This window comes from Convolutriloba macropyga, chromosome 5, assembly GCF_964194025.1.
Source record: "Convolutriloba macropyga chromosome 5, txConMacr16.3, whole genome shotgun sequence".
NCBI classification, from domain to species: Eukaryota; Metazoa; Xenacoelomorpha; order Acoela; family Convolutidae; genus Convolutriloba; species Convolutriloba macropyga.
The window spans coordinates 27,205,524-27,225,329 of NC_134472.1; the positions used below are offsets into that span (position 1 = coordinate 27,205,524).

The window sequence follows — 19,806 nt, forward strand, 5'->3', positions numbered from 1 at the left end:
AGCGTTTGAGAAAGCGTAAGGCTGCGTCAAGAAGATAGGAACCTTGGATGCTGTGCTGCTGCGACATCAGCCTTGGCGATCATTCCGCGAAAAAGTTGACTGAAACAGTTGCGCGCAAGCTTTCGTTTTCGGAACCTCCACAGGCCCGATTTTCACTTGTGCCAGCAGCTATTTGTCGTCATATTTTACGTACTGACTGCGCAGCACTTATGATATGCGATGTAAAGTTATTCCAACTAAGGTGTTATTAGGTTTATGGGGCGATAGCTCCGATCGCCAAGAGAGTAGCTCTTGCGGTTAATTATTCTAATAATTTTTGTGGTAGAGCATTAACTTGAATTGATACAGACAAAACTAGGAACCTGTTTATAAGTTTAGTTCAACTTCCAATTTCAGGATCTCTTCTCTTTGATTTTGTTGCGCTTATCGAGAGATCCAAATTCAAATCCACTTTCCAGAGCTTTAAATAGTTCAGTTCTGGTTTCAGGGCGGTAAAAGATTTTTATTTCCAGCACTCTTTTGAGCTTGATGATATATATATATAGGCACAATCGCCAGAAGTACTGTTTAGAATTTGTTATTCTACTCGATCTTCGAAATAAAAACTAATTAGAAGAAACGCATCATCAAATTTTCAAACGCTAGTTAATTTACCGACTAAGAGTTTAGTGGTCAGAAATTATGATCAATTTGATAATAATTCAAATGAGATAAAAGTGAGAAAACGGACGAATAAAAACTGTTTTTGAACTTCAAAAAATAATTTGAAAACAGCAAGTATTATAACTTTGATTACAAAAGTCTACCTTTTCTTAGGCCTGAGCAGTTAGAAAAATCGGAGCGTGATCGGACAGAACAGTTCTCGTATTTTCTTTTGATATTTAAAGACCCACTGATCGTGAATTTGTATTTCTCCTCCCTCTTATTAAAATGGCGAACGTTTATTGATGTCAGTGATATTATGAATGGCAACAATATAAGAAATTTACACTAACGACCGTTTACATAATCAAGTATCATTGCTCTAATTCAGGTAACATAAAGGTTAAATATGTTGGCGAGTAAACAGCAATTATTGATATTACGGAAGCTTAAGCAATTTCGCTATTCAAAATCATTAGGGTGTAAATAAGGCATTTAAATACAAGGTTGCATCAATCTGTTTAACAGAGGTTTAAGTAGTAGAGAATTGTCAAAGTGCAAAAGTACAATTTTTCACTTTGTAAAAATAACCTTATCAGCAACCCTAAAATAAGTGAACATAAAAGAATCTGAAAGGCAGAAAATGCAGAAGAATTAGGCAGAACAGTTCAAACACAACCTATTTTCTAAAATATTTATAAGCGAAAATCTTAACAAGATCAAAAGGCCACGAAAACTAACGTAAAAACTAATTCTACACAAAAACACTCCTGACGCAAAAACTAAAAAGCGAGTACAAAGAACCGCTAAAAACCATTTCATCTGAAAAAGCGAAGTGAAAACTTAAAAAAACTGCTTAGAGAAGTCCATGCTTGCTGAAAATGTGCTCGCTTAGAAAGTTTCCTCACACCTACTTAAGTTAAAATTATCATCTCTCAACGATGTGCGAAAAATGTCCACCAATTTTATGCGCTGTGCTCAAAATTCATCAAATGAGACTAGGATATTTGTTAAAATGAGAAATGTTTGACTAAATAGCCAGGTTATTCAAAAGCACCTATCAATTGTCTCAGAGAAAGCGAAGACCCTTTCACTATTCTTAAATGTAGAATTAAATTCAATCAGAATTGATCAAACCATGCATTGTTTTTCGCTTTCTCCAAAAATTTAGCAAGTGTACCCAAAATTAACAATTCTACATATCATAAAGTGGAAATTCAACGGACATTAATTTTGGTCTTATAACTGCAAATATGAACCACAGCTGTTCGTCGGTACTCTCAGAAAGATACTTTCACGTAGATCTGGTATGATCATAATCACTTTCAGTGTTGACTCGTGACAGAAACCGAGAGGACAAAATGTCCGCCTTTTTTCATCGCAGCTCTCGATTTGTTTATTGAGAAACCACTTGTTTATTAACTGAAGATAAGATAGATAAGGAATGCCGAGTCACTACCATTTACTGGATGAGGGACGATGGTTGTGACAAGAGAGGGACGAGCGGAATGCTGGAAATTTAACTAGCAACTGCTACATGCTCCTCCTCCCGCTGCTCCTCCTGAGGGGTCGTGTGGGTTGGAGTGGGGTCCTCCTGAACCCTGTTGTGAGTTGGGTCCGCCTAGGTTGGTTCCCCTCTCCCTGTTGGTGGGAAGCGTGGTTTCCTCTACACTCTCTTCTATCCGCTTCATCACCATCCCCAGCAAACAGTTGATTGCCTCTTCTACATTCACTCCAGTCTTCGCAGATGTTTCGAAGTAGGGCAGACTTAACACAACACATACATTAGCTGCACCAAGTACAAAATTGCTTTGTACAAAACAGCCTTTAACCTCAAATGAATAAACTATCCAGAGAAAGAACGGAAAGGCGATTTGTCAATTGATTAATAGGAAAAATTTATCATCGACGATCAGCCATAATGTCAACATTCGTTTTGAGACCTTTTTCAGTAGTTGCAGTGCACACATTAATGTAACTTCTATACGGTACAAAACTTTATGGCACTCAGAATTTCATCGTTTTTAGAGCTTCAAATTCTACCCTCTTCAATTTCAATTTTTATAAAAAAGATTTTTAGGAAACAATGATACACGAAGAGCATGTTATATGACATCTCATTTCCTCGCATTTATCTGAAATAAATTCTCGGCCTGTGAAAACTAACACTAGATACTTTTAGGCAGAAAAAGTTTGTAAGGCAGTGATTCGATTAAAATAAGACATTCGATTAGTCGATGAAAACTGCATAGATCAAAACTAGTCTTTGGACGAAAAAATGATTAAAAGCTCATTCAAATCGGGCAACAGTACGATTATAAAAAACATTGAGCATGAAAAGAGCCTGAAATGAGCATGAAAAAGATAATTGATGTGAGACACATTTCACATAAAAACCTCAATGGCACCTGAAGCTCGATTCAATGTGCATGTATAACCTTCGAAGCAATAGGAAAAGCTTTTGATGAATTGGAACACAAAAGACCACTTACAATTCCGTCATGGCACAATTGAATGTACTTTGTTCCTGATTTCCTTTTAAAGCACTTGGAGAGAATTTAAAAACAAAACTTTTGATAGTCGGTTCAGAATAAGTCATTTCAAGATTGTTTATAGAAAATAACAAGGAGGCTCGGTAATGTGCGTTCCCACATTAAGTTCCAACCCCGCTCATCTACATTTTTAACTTAAGTGTCTACCAAAAGATGGAGATGAAAAAAAACTGACATATCAACAGATAGTTTAACAAACTACTAAACGAATAAGAACAATCTACCTTAAAGTTCCCAGCAGGAGACCTGCAACTCCCATAAAATGACTACCAGAAAAGACGGCGATAAAAATGAAATAGTTACATATATTTATTACGACCAAAACTCGTCGTCCATTCTGTTGAAAACCATTAATAACCACATCAAAGTGGCATTAAATAAAACTTATAACAAGTCGACAAGAAATAAGCAAAAGGGTAAAACATATAAAACATTGCTTTTTTTGAAAAGAATCAATTTCGAACTGATTAGAAATAATATGCATCAAATGAAATCATTGACAGATTCTTTAATAGCTCCATAGAGAGCGATTGAGACCTTTGATTATCTAGGATATGTTATACGACTACAAAAAGAACGACAAATACAGGCAAAAAGGAAAAATTTGCACGAAAACGAAGTCCTAGCCTATCAAACATTAAGCTGTTCAATGAAAACAATAAAAAATTTAAAAAAAAACTTCGAGTGCGTTTTTTCAATTGACAAGGACGCTCATATTGTGCTACTGTGAAAAAACAAAAACCTACAAAAAAGTGGCGAATAAGCAAAAACCACGAATATCTTTTGAAAACTTGTTGTACCAAAACCAAAGAACATTAGAAAATAAACCCTCGAAGAAGAGTAAATTGTATTCAATAGGTAAATGATGTTTCTTGTCTATAGAGTTGCTAAGCTACAATTTAACAAAATAAGATGCGCAAATCTCAAAAATCTATAGTCTCTTCCTAAAAAACAAAAATTTAAATTTTCATAATTCATAGCCAACCAAATCTTTCGACTCAAATGGTTGACAGTTTGTCTTGATACTAGTTGGAAAATTAATTGCGCCTGTAAGTAGTGAGACTAAATCACAAGACTGTAATATAAACCACAGTGTTGAAGGGATAAAGTTTGTACATTAACCACGGGAAAATAAAACTTTATATACCTCTCCCTTAGAATCTTAATATACCTCTCCTAGCAAAAAAAAAAACACAAAAAACGAAAAGTATCTAAATTTCACAAAACTCTTTTGAAACAAATTGTCTAAGCCCTGAAGACATCAGTCAAAACGATTAAACAACAGACATGTTATAGTTTGCGTCAACAAAACTTTAAAAAGAGCTCTAAATAAAGACGGTAAGTTACAAAAATGATACAGCATTATAAAATACGAAAAAAACGCAAACAAGAATAAAAAGGGATAAAATGAAAAATACTGTTAATCTTTTATTAGAAATTTAGTTTGAAAGTCAATAAAAACAATTAGCTATTTAAAGATATCAGTTATTAAGTTCATTTTTTAAATCTACAGTTGGCCACTGAGACGCTTAATTACCCAATTTTTGTCATACGACAAAAATAATTAAAAACAAATAGAGGGCAAAAACAAACTACCAAATTCTGCAAGAGGACGGTGTCACAGCCCTTAAAACCATGTTATGAAAAAAAGAAATATGTTCAGTTCTCAAGTTTGTAAAGCCTTTTCGATTTAGATTGTTAAGTAATGTGAAAATTTAGCAAAGAAACAAAAACAAGCAAAAATGGGCAATTATGCACAAAAATAGCGAAAATTTGGTATGAAAACTCGTAGTACCAAATCCAAGAAAACCTGTTAAAACAATCAAACACAAAATTAGTTTGAATTCTATAACGAAGAAAATTTCACCTGTATTTACTGCGAAAAAGCAAAAAGTTGACTAAATTATTATAAAAAATTGACAAGTGCAAAAAATCACCAATATTTCCATAAAACAAATATATTCAAATATATTCAGTAACCTAAGAGACATTAGGTAACAACCGACTGCATGTTAAACATTCACTTACAGCTCATGAGGAAGCCATTTGGATCTTAGAACGGTTAGATTTAAAAATCAGACCGCAAAAAGAACAATTGAAGGCAAAATACAAGAATTCTGTAAAGGTTTACTTAAACACTTTTTCAAAGCCATAAAAACCCTTTGGTTCTCTGAAAGCAAAAGATATCTATATTCGAACTCGTGCTTACGTAAGTGGGAGCTGTCATTAATGGAGCCGTGAAAAAAATTGTCATAAATATTAAGAAAACAAAAGCAAAATATTTTGAAAAACAGCAGCACCAAATTAAAAAAAAAGTTTCTGATTCTAAGAATCCATGATAATACCAGACCTATCCCTAATTTTGCCGGGGCCCAAATAACCGCCCAAGTGTTTGCAAATAAGACCAATTGTTGATTCAACTTCTTCAAATATTAAAAAAAAACGATGCATTTTCTATAATTATCGAGTTTAATCTGCAAAAACGGCAAAATTTTAACTCCAGAAGACTTTCATGAGGCGCCTAATTTCAACCAGCGCTGTTTTGAAGATTAGAGAGACTGTGTCAAGGTTTGTAGGTGAGTACGTCTGGCAGACTTTAACGAAGTGGACCAAAAAGGTAAAATTTGTGCCAATTTTGATAAAAAGTGCGAATTTTGAAAATTGTGTCAAAATTTTTAGCCAAAAAAACTTCAATCAAACACTTCAGCAACGCCCTTCTATCTCTTACGGTAACAATAACACTTTATCGTTAAAAATTTTAACTTCTTTAAAATTCTATTACCGAAATTGTGCCAAATTTTACTAAAAATTACTGAAAATGTGAATAAAAACAGTCTAATATTCACAAAACTTTAAACCTCGATAAATCCCTGTAAAAAATGGAAATCGAAAAAAGTTTTAATTCCGAATTCTAGGATGTACGTGCTTTTTTATGATACCGCTCACAATGCTCTACGATGAATATATCGATCGGCCAAAATTGTCTGAACAAAAAAAAAACAGTTGAGTATATAGTCCCTCCCTCCCCACTGAAGTGTGGGTCGGAACAAAAATGAGCTCAAAAGTGGTGACGATGTACTCATTAGGTTATTGATCCAATCCAGTGAGGGAGGCGCTATATGCTCCACAGTCTTATCGCCCAGTCATTTTTGACACGAAGAATGATACGAGTTGTAACCCATCAAGCGTAGAATATTTCAATTCCAGGATTTCAAATTTTCCTCTTTTTTCAAGACGCCATCGAGGCTTAAAGTTATGGTAACATCTACTTTGATTTTCACTGTTTTGTTTATTTTTTCAGTATTTACATATTAAACATCAATTTAATCACTTTTTCAGTATCGTTATATTTTGTTCTATTCTGCTAAAATTTGGCGATTAATCGCAATAACGTCATCGGTTTTATTTTCAAAGGTCACAAAGGGTTGCTAAACCTTTCCAGCAATATTTCCGTTAATTTTGATTGAAATTAGATTCTGTTCATATACAATGGAATCAAATCAGCAATTTAGCTCATTTTGTCAATAATAGTCAAATTTAATGTTCTCACTGACACAAACTTATTAAACAAACAAATGATCATTAGCGCTCCAATTTTCCGGCAGAGTGATCTGGAATACATTTCTGCCGGTTTTTGCTAAGTTAAATTAATGTTCATTCATTTAGTAAAGATCTTCAAGAATCTTTTCACTCAATACGAACTTTTTCAGCTTCTTTTCTGATTCGGCTGCTTGAATTCAAATGATGAACAACTACAATGCTTTGGCCAGATATCAGTCAATTTTAATTTTGGTAAATAAGTAGTAATCAACTGGTTTTGCAATCTGTACCAAATACTGGTTTTTATTATTGTAAATATTTTCACTTTGATTGCAGCTACCCAATCAAAACATAAAACTAATATATCAAAAGTTTTGCGCGGTGTTCACAAGGACAGAGATATGATTTTCAAATTCACTAAATCAGCCGGCAGAGTGCCGGACAACAGACGCAAAAAACCGCTGAGATCCTACAATTTAAAAAAAATCACAAACCCGAAGAAAAACACTGCGGTTGAAAACATAAATCTGCTTTCAATTCCCTTATTTTCAAGTTAAATTCATAGCGCTGATGTCTTTCAAGTAAAATAGGTTTAAAATATTCAAGCTTGGGGACCTCTATTCCATTCAGAGGTTACATTCTAAACTTGCATTTCATAAGAGTGCAGCACTCATTTTGAGCGAGGTTAAGTCATGTATGATTAAAAATTAGCACATCATTGACAAAAAAACCCTGGCACAAAGCGGCAATCAACAAAGTTACGCACACAAACCCACCTGCACAGTGGTCGAAGTAACCGAAAAAAGTCGCACCTTGATCGCACGTGATCAAATTGTCTCAACAAAAAAAGAAGACGGCGAGTTAAAATAACAGCAGGACAATCCCGAATTACATTCCAAAGAGTTGAACAAACTAATAACTATCATCAATTAAACGGAAACAAATTGTTGAAACTAGGCATTAGACCCCAATTTAAATAAAAAAGTAAGAAGTTTAAATAAAATTCAATTAATAAAAATAAAATATACGTGTTTTGGTAAACTAGTGGTGTCAAAACCATCAAAAACCAATAAAAACAAATTACCAAAAACAAATAAAAACAAATTACAAATTGCTGATATTAAAACCTTGAAAAACTTTCCATTACATCTAGAAGCTATGCAGTAACCTATAATCAAACCCTAAAGGAAATAATGTGGCTCTTGAGGCCGAGAAACCTAAAAAAAGACAAACATTTTTAAAAATTTTTCATATTAAACAATTGAAAGCTATTACATGGCAAATACATTTTTTTAGTAACTTATTATCAATCCCCAAACGACGTTTTTTGGCCCCAGTGTCTGGAAAGACGTGGATAATGAAAGATAAATGTCAAAAAATTGAAAAAATTTGCACGTTTTTTCAAAAACGCAAAAATTTGGGATGTTAAAATGTTGAAACCATTCCACTACCACTTAAAACAATGCAGTAACCTATTATGAAACCCTAGAGGAGGTTTCTTGACACCCAGGGCTGAAAGAACTCAAAGACAAAAATTAAAAAAAAAACTTGAAAAAAATTGTATAAAATTTCATGTTTTTAGCGATCGGTTGTTCGAACGTAGCCGGGGGGGGGGGGGGGGGGGGGGGGGTGAACGGGGGGCGGATGGGAGGGAGGATGAGGGGGCGTGGGCAAAAGTGTGGTGGGGGGGGGGTCAACAGTGAGGGCGTCTTCAAACTCTAAGAGCCGCCCTTCAGACCATAAGTATAAGTCTCCAAAACAGTTTGAGCTGAAAAGCTCTAAGAGCACTTAATGTCCGCTGGGCGCTTCCTGTTTATCCCTTTTTTGAGGACAAAAGTCAAAAGCGTCAGATGAAAAATCGGTCAAGCGAAAAATAGCACAAAAAAAGACCGACAGGACTAATATAATGGCTACAAACTTCGTTTGAGAGCAATTAATTAAAATGTGCTGTTCTAGGAGCTAGATGAGAACTGTCATCAGCGACAAAAAAGAACAAATAGGGCTAAAACTAAAAAATTAAAATAAATTTTATGAAAAAATATATTGTCAGAGTCATTAAAACAAAAAAAAAACTGACAACGTTAAGCAGATTCATTTACTCTTGGTGTGTAATGAGATTAAATGTAAAGACAAAAAACGAACAACAAAAACGGCAAAACACAAACTCACTAATACTAATACTAAAACACAGAATGTGCAAGTCATAAAAACCTCCGGCTATAGAAAAAACTTTTAAAAGGCTTAATTATGTCTTATTAGAAAACCGATGGGACCTGTCTTCAGAAAAAGTTGAAAGAAAGCAAAAAGAACAGAGAAATACAGGCACAAAAAATTCACTCAAATTTTTGATAACACGTATTGAGTCATTTATGCCTCATTTAACCACGGATAAGGCACGACATTAATGATTCTAAGTAACACAAAAAAGAACAAGATATACGCGTGAAACTTAAAAATTCAACGATATTTTTTGAAAGCAGATAGGGTCAAAATCATTAAATATAAACGCTATAGTTAAAATCATTAAAGATAATGTCATTAATTGTACTAACTCAGACAATAAAAAACCTACCCGACAGATTGCCGGGAAATAGCCGCCGTTGATTCCTATAATCAAGATTGGGATTGAAAGAAGAGAAAAACAAAGGAAAAGAAAAAGATTTTTGTACGCAAACAATTTTGAAGTGCAAACTATTTTGATGCCATTTTGGAGGCGAGCATTTTGAATTGCTTTGCTGAGCAACTGCTGTCTAAGCCTAGAGATGTGAAAAAGATTTCACGCAAAATGTTGAAAAAGCTGTGAACTAAGGTAAAGCGACAAAATTTTTATTCGACGAAGTAAAAAAAAACATATCAGGACAATTCCTGAAGTACAATTCAAAAAATTTTCATTGAAAAAAACGAACAACGAGACCTAGAACGGACTATGAGTGAATTGGGAAAACCATCTCGAAAAAAACAAAAAAAAACAGAAAATCAATGTCAAAATGCCGCATGTGATCAAAAAACCACTAGCGAGAAATGGAAATTTGTTCAAACGAATTTTTGTTCAAACAACGTTTTCTCACTCTACTTTAAAATTAGAGCAAAAGAACTTCACGCCGCAAAACCACTCGCTTTATCGCTCCATTTCCTGTTTCGACGTGACCAAAATCACTACTCCAATTTAACTTCAAAAATCATGAAAATGTGTGAACAGATCTTAAAAAAACAGCGCCCCAATACAATTCAAATTCTTTGAATTGTAAAAAATAGGAGCGCTATGATAGCCGACTGACAAGCTGAGGCGGCTATTAAAAAACAAGACTCACGCGCAAATTCCCGGATATTTTTTGAAAGCAGATAGGGTCGAAATCATTAATTCCAAACGCTATAGTTAAAATATTAGCGATAATGTCAATAATGATACTACTAACTAAACAATAAAAAGAACAAGAAATGCGCGCAAATTCACGGATATTTTTTGAAAGCAGATGGGTCAAAGTCATTAATTCCAAACGATATAACTAAAATCATTTTCAGTATGCTTGATAAAGTATGCCTCAGTATGCTTCATGTATACTTTGTTATTATGCTTCATAAATAAAGCCGACGAGACTTGTCACTTACGATACTAAGTGACAAGACAACAAATAGGACGACAGACGGTTCAGAACGCAAAAAATCACTAAGGTTTTTTGAGACCAGATAGTCTGAAAGTCACAAAAACTATTAGCTGCCCATTGGTGGTAAATACTGTTAAGTATTAGAACTAATATAACACAGGTGTAAAAATCAGTAGCATGCGTGGAAAACTATCATTTCAACAAATTTCACACACTTATGCTCTCTTTTTCGCTCCCTTTAATACTATAGCGCGAATGAAATCACTACTCTAAAAAGTCACTTTTCATTGACGTCGAAAAAATACACGAAAGTTCTGAACGAATCTTACGACAGCGCACCAATACAATCCAAATTCTTTGGATTGCAGTAACCAAGATGAGCCTCACCATCGCTCCACGGCTAATAAAAACACACAACCCGGATATTGTCGGTTATAGCAGTATAGCAGCGAAATAGACTTCCGTGCCAGAAAATACAGACAAACAGATAAAGATCAATTGATGAAGTAATCGACGCTGCATAAAAAACTATGAAAGGAAACTTACAGCAATAAATTGACAAGCCTTGTTCAGTTTCAATTCGCAAAAGTCTCTTTTAATATGGCTGTATTCGCAAAAGCATTTTTTATCAAAACATAGCTGGCAGATTGCCAGAAAAAAGCCGCAATAGCTTTGTAGATCTGCAGTCTCAAAAAAACAGTAAAAAAGACAGACCAATAAAAATTCGTCTTTTCATTGAAGGCCGATATGTTATATTTTGTTTATTAAAAATCTGTATAAGGTTTTGCTGCTTCTATTAGCTGCTCTCAAATAACCTTCATTTAGAGTGACACACACCCACTTGACCTTATCTCTTTGAATTAAAGTAAAAAAAGTCAACTTCAAAGTGAGGAAGTCATTTTTGAGAGTGAGGTAAGTCAAGTGCGACTAAAAATTTAATCACGCGAATGAACAAAAAAACTCGCTCTACTAAGAGCGAAAAATGACGTCACACACGCACTTCAGTTGAAATTGCATGAACGAATGAACAAAAAGCAGATTTGAACTGATTGTGACGTCATATGGTCGTAACAAAAATCGCGACGACGAAACAAATAGACATAGCAGGACCAAGTCCTGACGTACAATTCCAAGAATTTTCATTGACTTAACAGAAAACTAGAACTAGAACGTTTCACAAAAAACATTATTTCGGAGTGAGAGCAATTGAAATCACTCAAAATCAATCAGAAGTGCAAGAAAATTCCTTGAGAAGTCAAAGATTATTCTAGAACAAAAGCGCAAAACGGTCACGCAAAAATTTGCATAAAAAGACACACGTTGACAATAATTTCTTCACAATTGAGAGCAATTAAAAACTTCCTCCAGAGTGAAAAATCACGTCACGCACGCAATTCAGTTGAAATTGAAAGAACGATTGACCACAAAGAAGATTAGAGGTAATTATATCGTCATATGGTTGTAAGAATAATCTTGACGAAAAAAAACATAGCAGGACAAGTCCTGACGTAAAATTCAAAGAATTTTCATGGACTAAACAAAGACTAGAACTAGAACGTACTATGAGTGAATTGGGAAAAGAACTCCTAAGTAAAATCAGATAAAAGAAACAAAACAGAAAATCAATGTCAAAATGCCGCATGAGGACAAAAAACCACTAACGAGGAATGGAAATTTGGTTGAAACAAAAAACTAGGACTAGAATGAACAATGAATGGATTGGGAAAACCATTTAGAAAAAAATCTGATCCAAAAAATCGAAAAAACAGTAAAAATCAAAGTGAAATTGCCGCATGTGAACAAAAAACCAGTAGCGAGAAAGCGAATTTTTGTTCAAACACCGTTTTCTCACTCTTCTTTAAATTTAGAGCAAAATTTTCACGCGGCAAAACCACTCGCTTTTTCGCTTCACTTCGTTTCGGCGCGACCAAATCACTACTCCAATTTGACTTCAAAAATCATGCAAATGTGTGAACAGATTTTAAAAAAAAGACAGCGCCCCAATACAATTCAAATTCTTCGAATTATAAAAAACCAAGAGAAGGCCAATATTAGCCCCAGCTATCGCTATGTGGCTATTAATAAGCTAATGAGTCATAATATATGTTTTATATAAGTTTATGAACTTGACATAAAAACGGGAAAGGTGATTTTGTGAGTGTGCTTAGTCAAGTAAGATCAAAGGCGAGTTCACGGTCAAAAATTCTATTAGTGAAAGGGAAGAAGTTATTCAAAAATTCGACTTTCAGCTCTTCCTTGGACAAAATTCGAACAAGAGTAGGAAAACAGAAAAAGACCGGAAGTATTGAAATATAGCTTTTATAAGATGACAGCTTCGCAGTAGGAAGAATCAGTTCGTTTGGATAATTTTCAGCGAATGCTGTAATTTTCTTGTTAAAAAATTCAGGACAACGGCACAGCTTTACAATGTTGACAAAGTGTTGCTTGCACTCCAAATGTGATACTTTGTTCAATTACTAACAACAACAATCAAACGACATTTTTTAAAACATAAAAATTTAAATTAATCTTCAACATCAGAGCTGAGAGGGCGATGTAAAATTATCCAATTAACATTTCTTCACGTCATTGGTTCCATTCGGAGAAATGTGACAAAGAAGTTAAAGAACAATAACAACAAACTTTGATAACTTTTACAAAATGATTCTTTTTTATACCCCAAAATTTTATTATTTTTCGGCTGTTTTAATTTAAGCGACGCTCAATTACAACGCTTGCTCTAATAACTTGCAAATAACCCTTTTATTTCTAGTTCTGTTTTTATTAAATTAGCAACAATAATCGAAAAAGAGATCTTTTGTTTATCCAAATGTTTTTGAACCAAAAATTGTCTAGATTGATATCCAATTGTTTAATTGAAGCTGGCAACAAAACAGGCAACGTCATATTAATGAACCAATAGTTTTGCTCAATACTGCGTCCGTTACTATAAAGATGAAAAATACTATTTTGAGCAATAAGAACATACCCGGCAGATTGCTGGAAAATAGCCGCCATTGATTCCCATAACCTCGATTCAAAAAATAGAAAATAGAAAAAAAACTTTTTTTTATAAGTGCGAACTATTTGATTTCATTTTATTAGAAATACTCCTGTTATCCTGGTACTTTATGAGAGGATACATGGGCTAGTATCAAAACCAAAGAGCATTGGAAATGGTAACAGTAACTTATATGAACAAACTTCAAGTAGCGGGCATCTAAAATTGGGTTTATCAAGTCTCTATTTCTGATTTTGTTTTTTAAATGACTCCGTTCACTTTAGGTTGCTTTGCTGAGCAACTAGATTGAAACTAGAATAAAACCACATTGATTAGACTGAGCGAAGAATGAAACTAGCCTGAAGAAGTCAAAACGATTTCACGCAATATGCATATTAAACCATGCACAAGCCATAAAATGGGTTTATTGGCCACTGAAGATAGAAATATGACAAACAATTAAAAAACAGCAAAAATTATTGAAAATTTCCAAATTTTGCAATACTACTACGAAAACTATTTTTCTGTCCACTGAATCTGTCCAGTAGCCTATCTGCAAGACCTAGAAAATTTTATTGACCCTTAAAGCTGATAAACTTAGAAAATTACAAAAATTTTCAAAAAGTTAAAACAATTGCCAATTTTACTGAAATATTGCTTAAACTCGTGATATTATTAAAATCTTCAGAACCATTTCATTTCCACTAGAAACTATCCAGTGACATAATTTAAGCCATAAAAAGTTTTATTTTAAAAATTTAGAAACTCGGAAAATGAAAAAATTAAAAAACAAAAAATTACAAATTTTATCAAGAAATTTTTAAAAATCGTTGATATTAAAATGCTGACAACCATTCCATTGCCACTAGAACTTATGCAGTAAACTATTAATGAACCCTAGAGTAGGCTACTTTGAGTCCGGAAAAGCTCGAAAAATTAAGGAAATTTTCCAAAAAATACTTGAAAATTTTAAATTCTATCAAAAATTTACAAAAATTCGAGACATTAACAAAATGAAAACCATTCCATTGTCATTGAAAAAATCCAGTAACCATATTAAGCCCAAAAAACGATTCGTTGCCGTATAGATAAAAATTTAGAAAAAATGCAAATTACAACTTTTTGTTATTAACTTTGCGTTACCAAAACATACTTCAAGAAACTGTCAAGAATATCATTTCTAGCCTGCAAAATAATACTACAAATTTAGGCGAATAGGTAAAGAAAACGCTAAAAATAACGGACAAAAACAAGTAAAATAGCACATTTTTTTGGTAAGAAACTTCAAAAGTGAACTTTTCACCTTGAGTTTAGACGTACCCAGCAACTTCAGTACATTAAGCACCTTAAATACTATTGATGCCAGCAACGGGCCTCTATTGAAACCTAATTCCCAACGAACGTTACCTGCTTATCCCGTTTTGAAAGCAGAAATGTGTGAAAAGATTTCAAAAAAGACAGCACACCAATACAATCCAAATTCTTTGGATTGTAAAAAAACTGGAGCGCAATAATAGCTTTCTGATAAACTAAAGGCAGCTATTAAACACACCAAAGAGAAACTTTATCAAAAGGTGAGATGTTATATTTCAATTAAGAACATGTTCAACTTATTGCTGCTTCTATTAGCTGCTCTCAAATAACTTTCAATTAGAGTGATACACACTCACCTGACTCAGTCTCTTTGAATTAAATTAACGAAAAGTCAATTTCAGATAGAGAAAGTAATTTTTGAGAGTGAGGCAAGTCACGTGTGACCAAATACTTAATCACGCGAATGAACAAAAAATCAGACCGACTAATGTCGGAGAAATTGCTCTCGAAGGACAGGCGGCCGCACAATTTAATTTAGGGCCTGCAGCCTAGATAAATTTTTCTTTATGGATGCGAAAACATCATTCGAAGGTAGGATTCGCACCACGAACTCCTGAATCCAATTTTATCACCTCGATGGAAGTATTAACCACTCGGCGATCAGGTCCTTATCATGTGAACAAAAAACCAGTAACCAGAAAGCGAATTTTTGTTCAAACACCGTTTTCTCACTCTTCTTTAAAATTAGAGCAAAAAAATTTCACGCGGCAAAACCACTCGCTTTTTCGCTTCACTTCGTTTCAGCGCGACCAAATCACTACTCCAATTTGACTTCAAAAATCATCAAAATGTGTGAACAGTTCTTAAAAAAAGACAGCACCCCAATGCAATTCAAATTCTTTGAATTGTAAAACTTCTTTGAATTGTAACAAGAGAAGGCCAATAATAGCCTTAGCTATCGCTTTGCGGCTATAGAGAAATCTAATTTCAAAGATTTTCGCCAAATGCTGTTTTTCAATTCTTTTCAAGCGCAACTGCGTAACATGAAAAGCCTGTTAAAATCAACCATTGACTGGACTTTTACATCATTGATTTCATGCAGCTCATGAACAAATTTGCTCGCTGGGTGTTTACACGTAAGGCATTTGATCTTAGGAAGTTTTGATTAACATAACCATTTTTCATAACAATTAACATAACCAAGTGCGCTATTTCCAGCTGCAAGAAGTCCAAAAATCGCAAAAACGGGTATTTCTCCACCTCGAACTGCCTATTAAATTCTTGAACTGCCAAATGAATTTACCAAATTCATTGCTAATGTTTATAAAATCTTTTCATTCAACGACGTTCGAATATATTTTTCAACTTTTTAGCAACTTTAAATTAATAATGAAAGTAGAAAGTAAGAGACGTTATCGAGTAAGAGGATTTGTGCTCATACTGCTTTCTCATTCTATTTGGATAACGGATAGTTTTGTTTAAAAAATCACGAAAAAAACTTTTCCGCTCGATTTTCCATTAATGCGAGATCATGATAACAACTGGGAAGCATCTCCGATACAGGTCTTTATAATAATATTTATAATTTTATAATATACGGAGCTTGTTTCCATCCTTATTTTATTTGAGCTTCCCAAACTACTGACGTAATACAGCTCGGCTACCATAGAAAACGCGTGTAACAAAAAGTTGATCATCCAACTGATCGAAAAACTATTGCAATCAAACTCACTGATTAACCACAAAAGTTGTTTTGAGCTTTTCAATCGTTTAAAAACAGTCGGAACAAAATTTGACATTGACGACAATCTCAAACAACCCGAAGAACTTAGTGAGCAAGTTTAAGTTAAAAGGGGAAAAATACACCTTTAAGTAGTAACAACCATCAAATACTAAACACTTGACTACTGATGCCACTGAAATTTTCTTAGATTAATAGTTATAATTAAAGGTCGCCAAAAGTCTTGAACTGTATAAGAAACCCTTATCTCCACTCAGCTAAGTTGTTGTTCTTGAATGTAAAAAAGGGGGCAACAAGACTTGGCCACTTACCCAAACTTGTTGGCCATGTCTTTGCCCTGTTCGTATGAGATCTTCCTAATGTCACTAATGTCCTCTTTGTTGGCACAAAGCACTATGTCCGGGTTCTCACAGTAGGCGTGCATCTGTAGCTGAGAGATCCAGTTTCTCACATTCATGAAGGAGGCTTCGTTAGTCATGTCGAAGAGGAGGATGAAGCCCATAGCGTCTCGGAAGAAGGCCGTCGTCAGACTACGGAACCTGAAGACACTCAATGCTATTATGAAGACAGCTTTTCGTACATTAAAACTACTGTTGCAACTAGATCCCACTAGTTCTTTTCTTTTCTTTTCCTTTGAATCAAATATAGTTAACCGGCAAAAAACCATTGCAACACTACGCGCAAAACCTGTACGATTTCTTAAAAATAATTGGAAATATGTTTACAATTTTACCAAGCAGCGAACGGACGCTGTTGCTATGCTACTACGATAACATACACAAAATGACTTTCTTCAACAAAGTCAATGGCACAACACTGGTCCGAACAGGGCCAATAATTGGTAACAGAAAAAGATACGAATGAGTACTCTAAAATCTAATTACGATTGCAGTATTACAAAAAAAAACAAGTCGAAGGCCGCATAATACGTTCAAAAATGGCTGAGACCACATGACAATATTGCAACAATGGCAGGGTCAAAATGAACGCAAGTATGAAAACAATTCAAAAAGGAAAACAATTTTTCCGCAGTAGTTTCAATACCGCGAAAAAAATCAAAATGTTTTAGAGAAACACACAGCTTAGCGACACATACAATTACGCAAGCACATTTCAACCTCAAGACTTTTTGATAACTGAAAATAAATTCCATTTACCTGCATTTTTTTTATTGAATAGAAAATCTGAACAGAAAATTTTCGGTATGAGCTCCGACAGAATGCAAAACAAACTGAAGCTATGCTTGACCTCTGCATTAGAATTTGAAATCATACAATGCACCATATCACATTTGCATTAGCAATAAAATTTTAAAACTTTTTTAAACAAATTTTGAAAACAAAAAAGCTACTGCGAAAATGGCAACTGCTTTATAACTCAAGCCCAAAAAAAAGAAATTGTTGATTTTTCGAAGTAACCAAAATGCCCGAGTAACCGTCCATCACAAAGCAATTTTTATTTGCGCATAACTGCTTATTTTAATTGCATGACAACAAAATAAACAAGTTACGTCTCAATGTCATTTGTGTCAATGACGGTTTTGATTTTCCTTTATCGGGTCATCCCATCTTTACAGATTCAAAGTCAACTGTGTTTGCTACTTTGCGCTTTTCACACTAAATTCATTGTAGTCACTCACAAAAATGGCTGTACAAAGTTCAATAAATTTAATACGAATATAAAGTTTCATCTTGATAATAAAAAACAAACCCAAAAAACTGAAGAGGGAGCATAAGGAGTATGAAAGAGAATGAGGAAACTAGAGTGGTTCTATTGGTTCTGAACGAGTTTGCGAACCACAAACCCAAAAGCCGATATACTACTAAGACAAAAAGAATTTTATATTGAACAACGTTTGGTAAGTCCTAAAAATACTTTCTTTCTTGTTCGAAGCCAAAACTAATCGAATAATTGAAAAGTTTTCAGAATGCTTTTCCCTCAAATTATAATTGCTTATATATTAGCCCGTTAGAATGGGGGTTTGGATTTTATTATTTCCTTCCTTGGCTGAGCATGTTTTTGAGAGTTAATAATTAAGATGCGATGTTTTCGTTAATTGTGGGCAACTCCAAAAGTTATCACCAAAGGTAAAAAGTAGCCACACAAAATATTTCAAAACAAACTTGTCATCTCTCCTATCTATTTTTTCAAATGTACGAGCACAGAACATCCAGAAACAACACAAGCTGCTCACTTTTGCTCTTAAGTCCTTCCTATTTATGAATTGCAGCATCGTATCCATTCCTTGGGTACAGTAAGCACATATAAACAGAACCTTTAGAAAGAACAATTTCATGCATAAAATGGTGAAGAAAATCTCAAATTAATGCCCTCCAAGCATTTTCGGTGTCCAGTCGGCACTGTTTTAGTTTACTCCTCAAATGAAAATACTTTGAAACGTAACCGACTAACATAGGGCGAATCACTCACAAACGACTGGCGAGCGGTCGGCTTCGTCACTATCTACGGTTTAAGGCTTTAGCTTAATTGAAGGAGCGTGGGGTCGAGCGCACTGGGTTACGGGTGCAACGATAAGCAGGGGGTGGGTATTGGGTAACTGGGTTCTGATATGCGAGGAGGTGGCAAAGTGGGAGAGTGACGAAGCAACGGGGGTCAAACTCCGAACCACCCTTCACACTATGAATTTATGTCTCCAAAACAGTTTCAGCGAAATTCATGCATAGATTCTAGTAAACAGAAAGGCTCAAAGAGCCCTTTACCTGTTTATCCCACTTTTGAGCACAAAATGTCAGACGAAAAATTGGTGAGCCGAAAATTTGCATAAAGAGACCACGGGACTACTATAATTGCTACAAACTTTGTTTAAAAATCAACAATAGCCAACTACGCGTGCGGTAATAGCTTGGAAACAAAAAAAAATGAATATTTAAATAATTAATACATCAATGTTGAATATTCGGTTACATCGGATAAATGATAAATCAGCAAAACCAATATTTAATTGAAAAATAACGACCAAAAACATATTCTTTTGCCAAAACTTAAATATTTTGCGCAAAAACTGGGCGGTAAAATACAGAGGTCATCGCACCAATGTTCAATGACATCTAAAGCCGATTCAAAAACAAGTATCAAAATGACAAGAATAACTAAGAAATTAACTAACTTCTGTTTCCCGATAGTTAAGACAATTTAGAATGCACAAAATAAAGGCTGCAATTATGCTTTGACTTGCCTGATTAAATTAAGAAGCTACAAACAAATAACATACCCGGCAGATTGCCCGAAAATAGCCGCAGTTGATTCCCATAACCAAGATTGGGATTGCAAGAACAGAAAAAAACTAAGGAAAAAAATATGATTTTTGTACAAAAATAATTTTAAAGTGTGAACTAATTTGATAGTTTTGTCGTGACACCACACGGGGGTTAGTATTAAAAACAATAAGAA

At 34.3% G+C, this 19,806-nt stretch overlaps 1 protein-coding gene across 1 annotated transcript in view; it reads right to left on the reverse strand.

Moving 5' to 3' along the window:
* Positions 1-1,605: 1,605 nt before the first annotated feature.
* The window catches only part of LOC142339281 (ras-related protein Rab-27A-like), a 37,913-nt gene continuing 19,712 nt past the window's right edge, over positions 1,606-19,806 (reverse strand). The window contains exons 3-4 of the mRNA XM_075389187.1: positions 16,707-16,934; positions 1,606-2,409 (exon numbers count right to left, since the gene is read on the reverse strand). Coding sequence (XP_075245302.1) covers positions 2,166-2,409; positions 16,707-16,934 — 472 coding nt within the window. The 3' untranslated portion in view covers positions 1,606-2,165. The remainder of the gene's footprint in view (positions 2,410-16,706; positions 16,935-19,806) is intronic.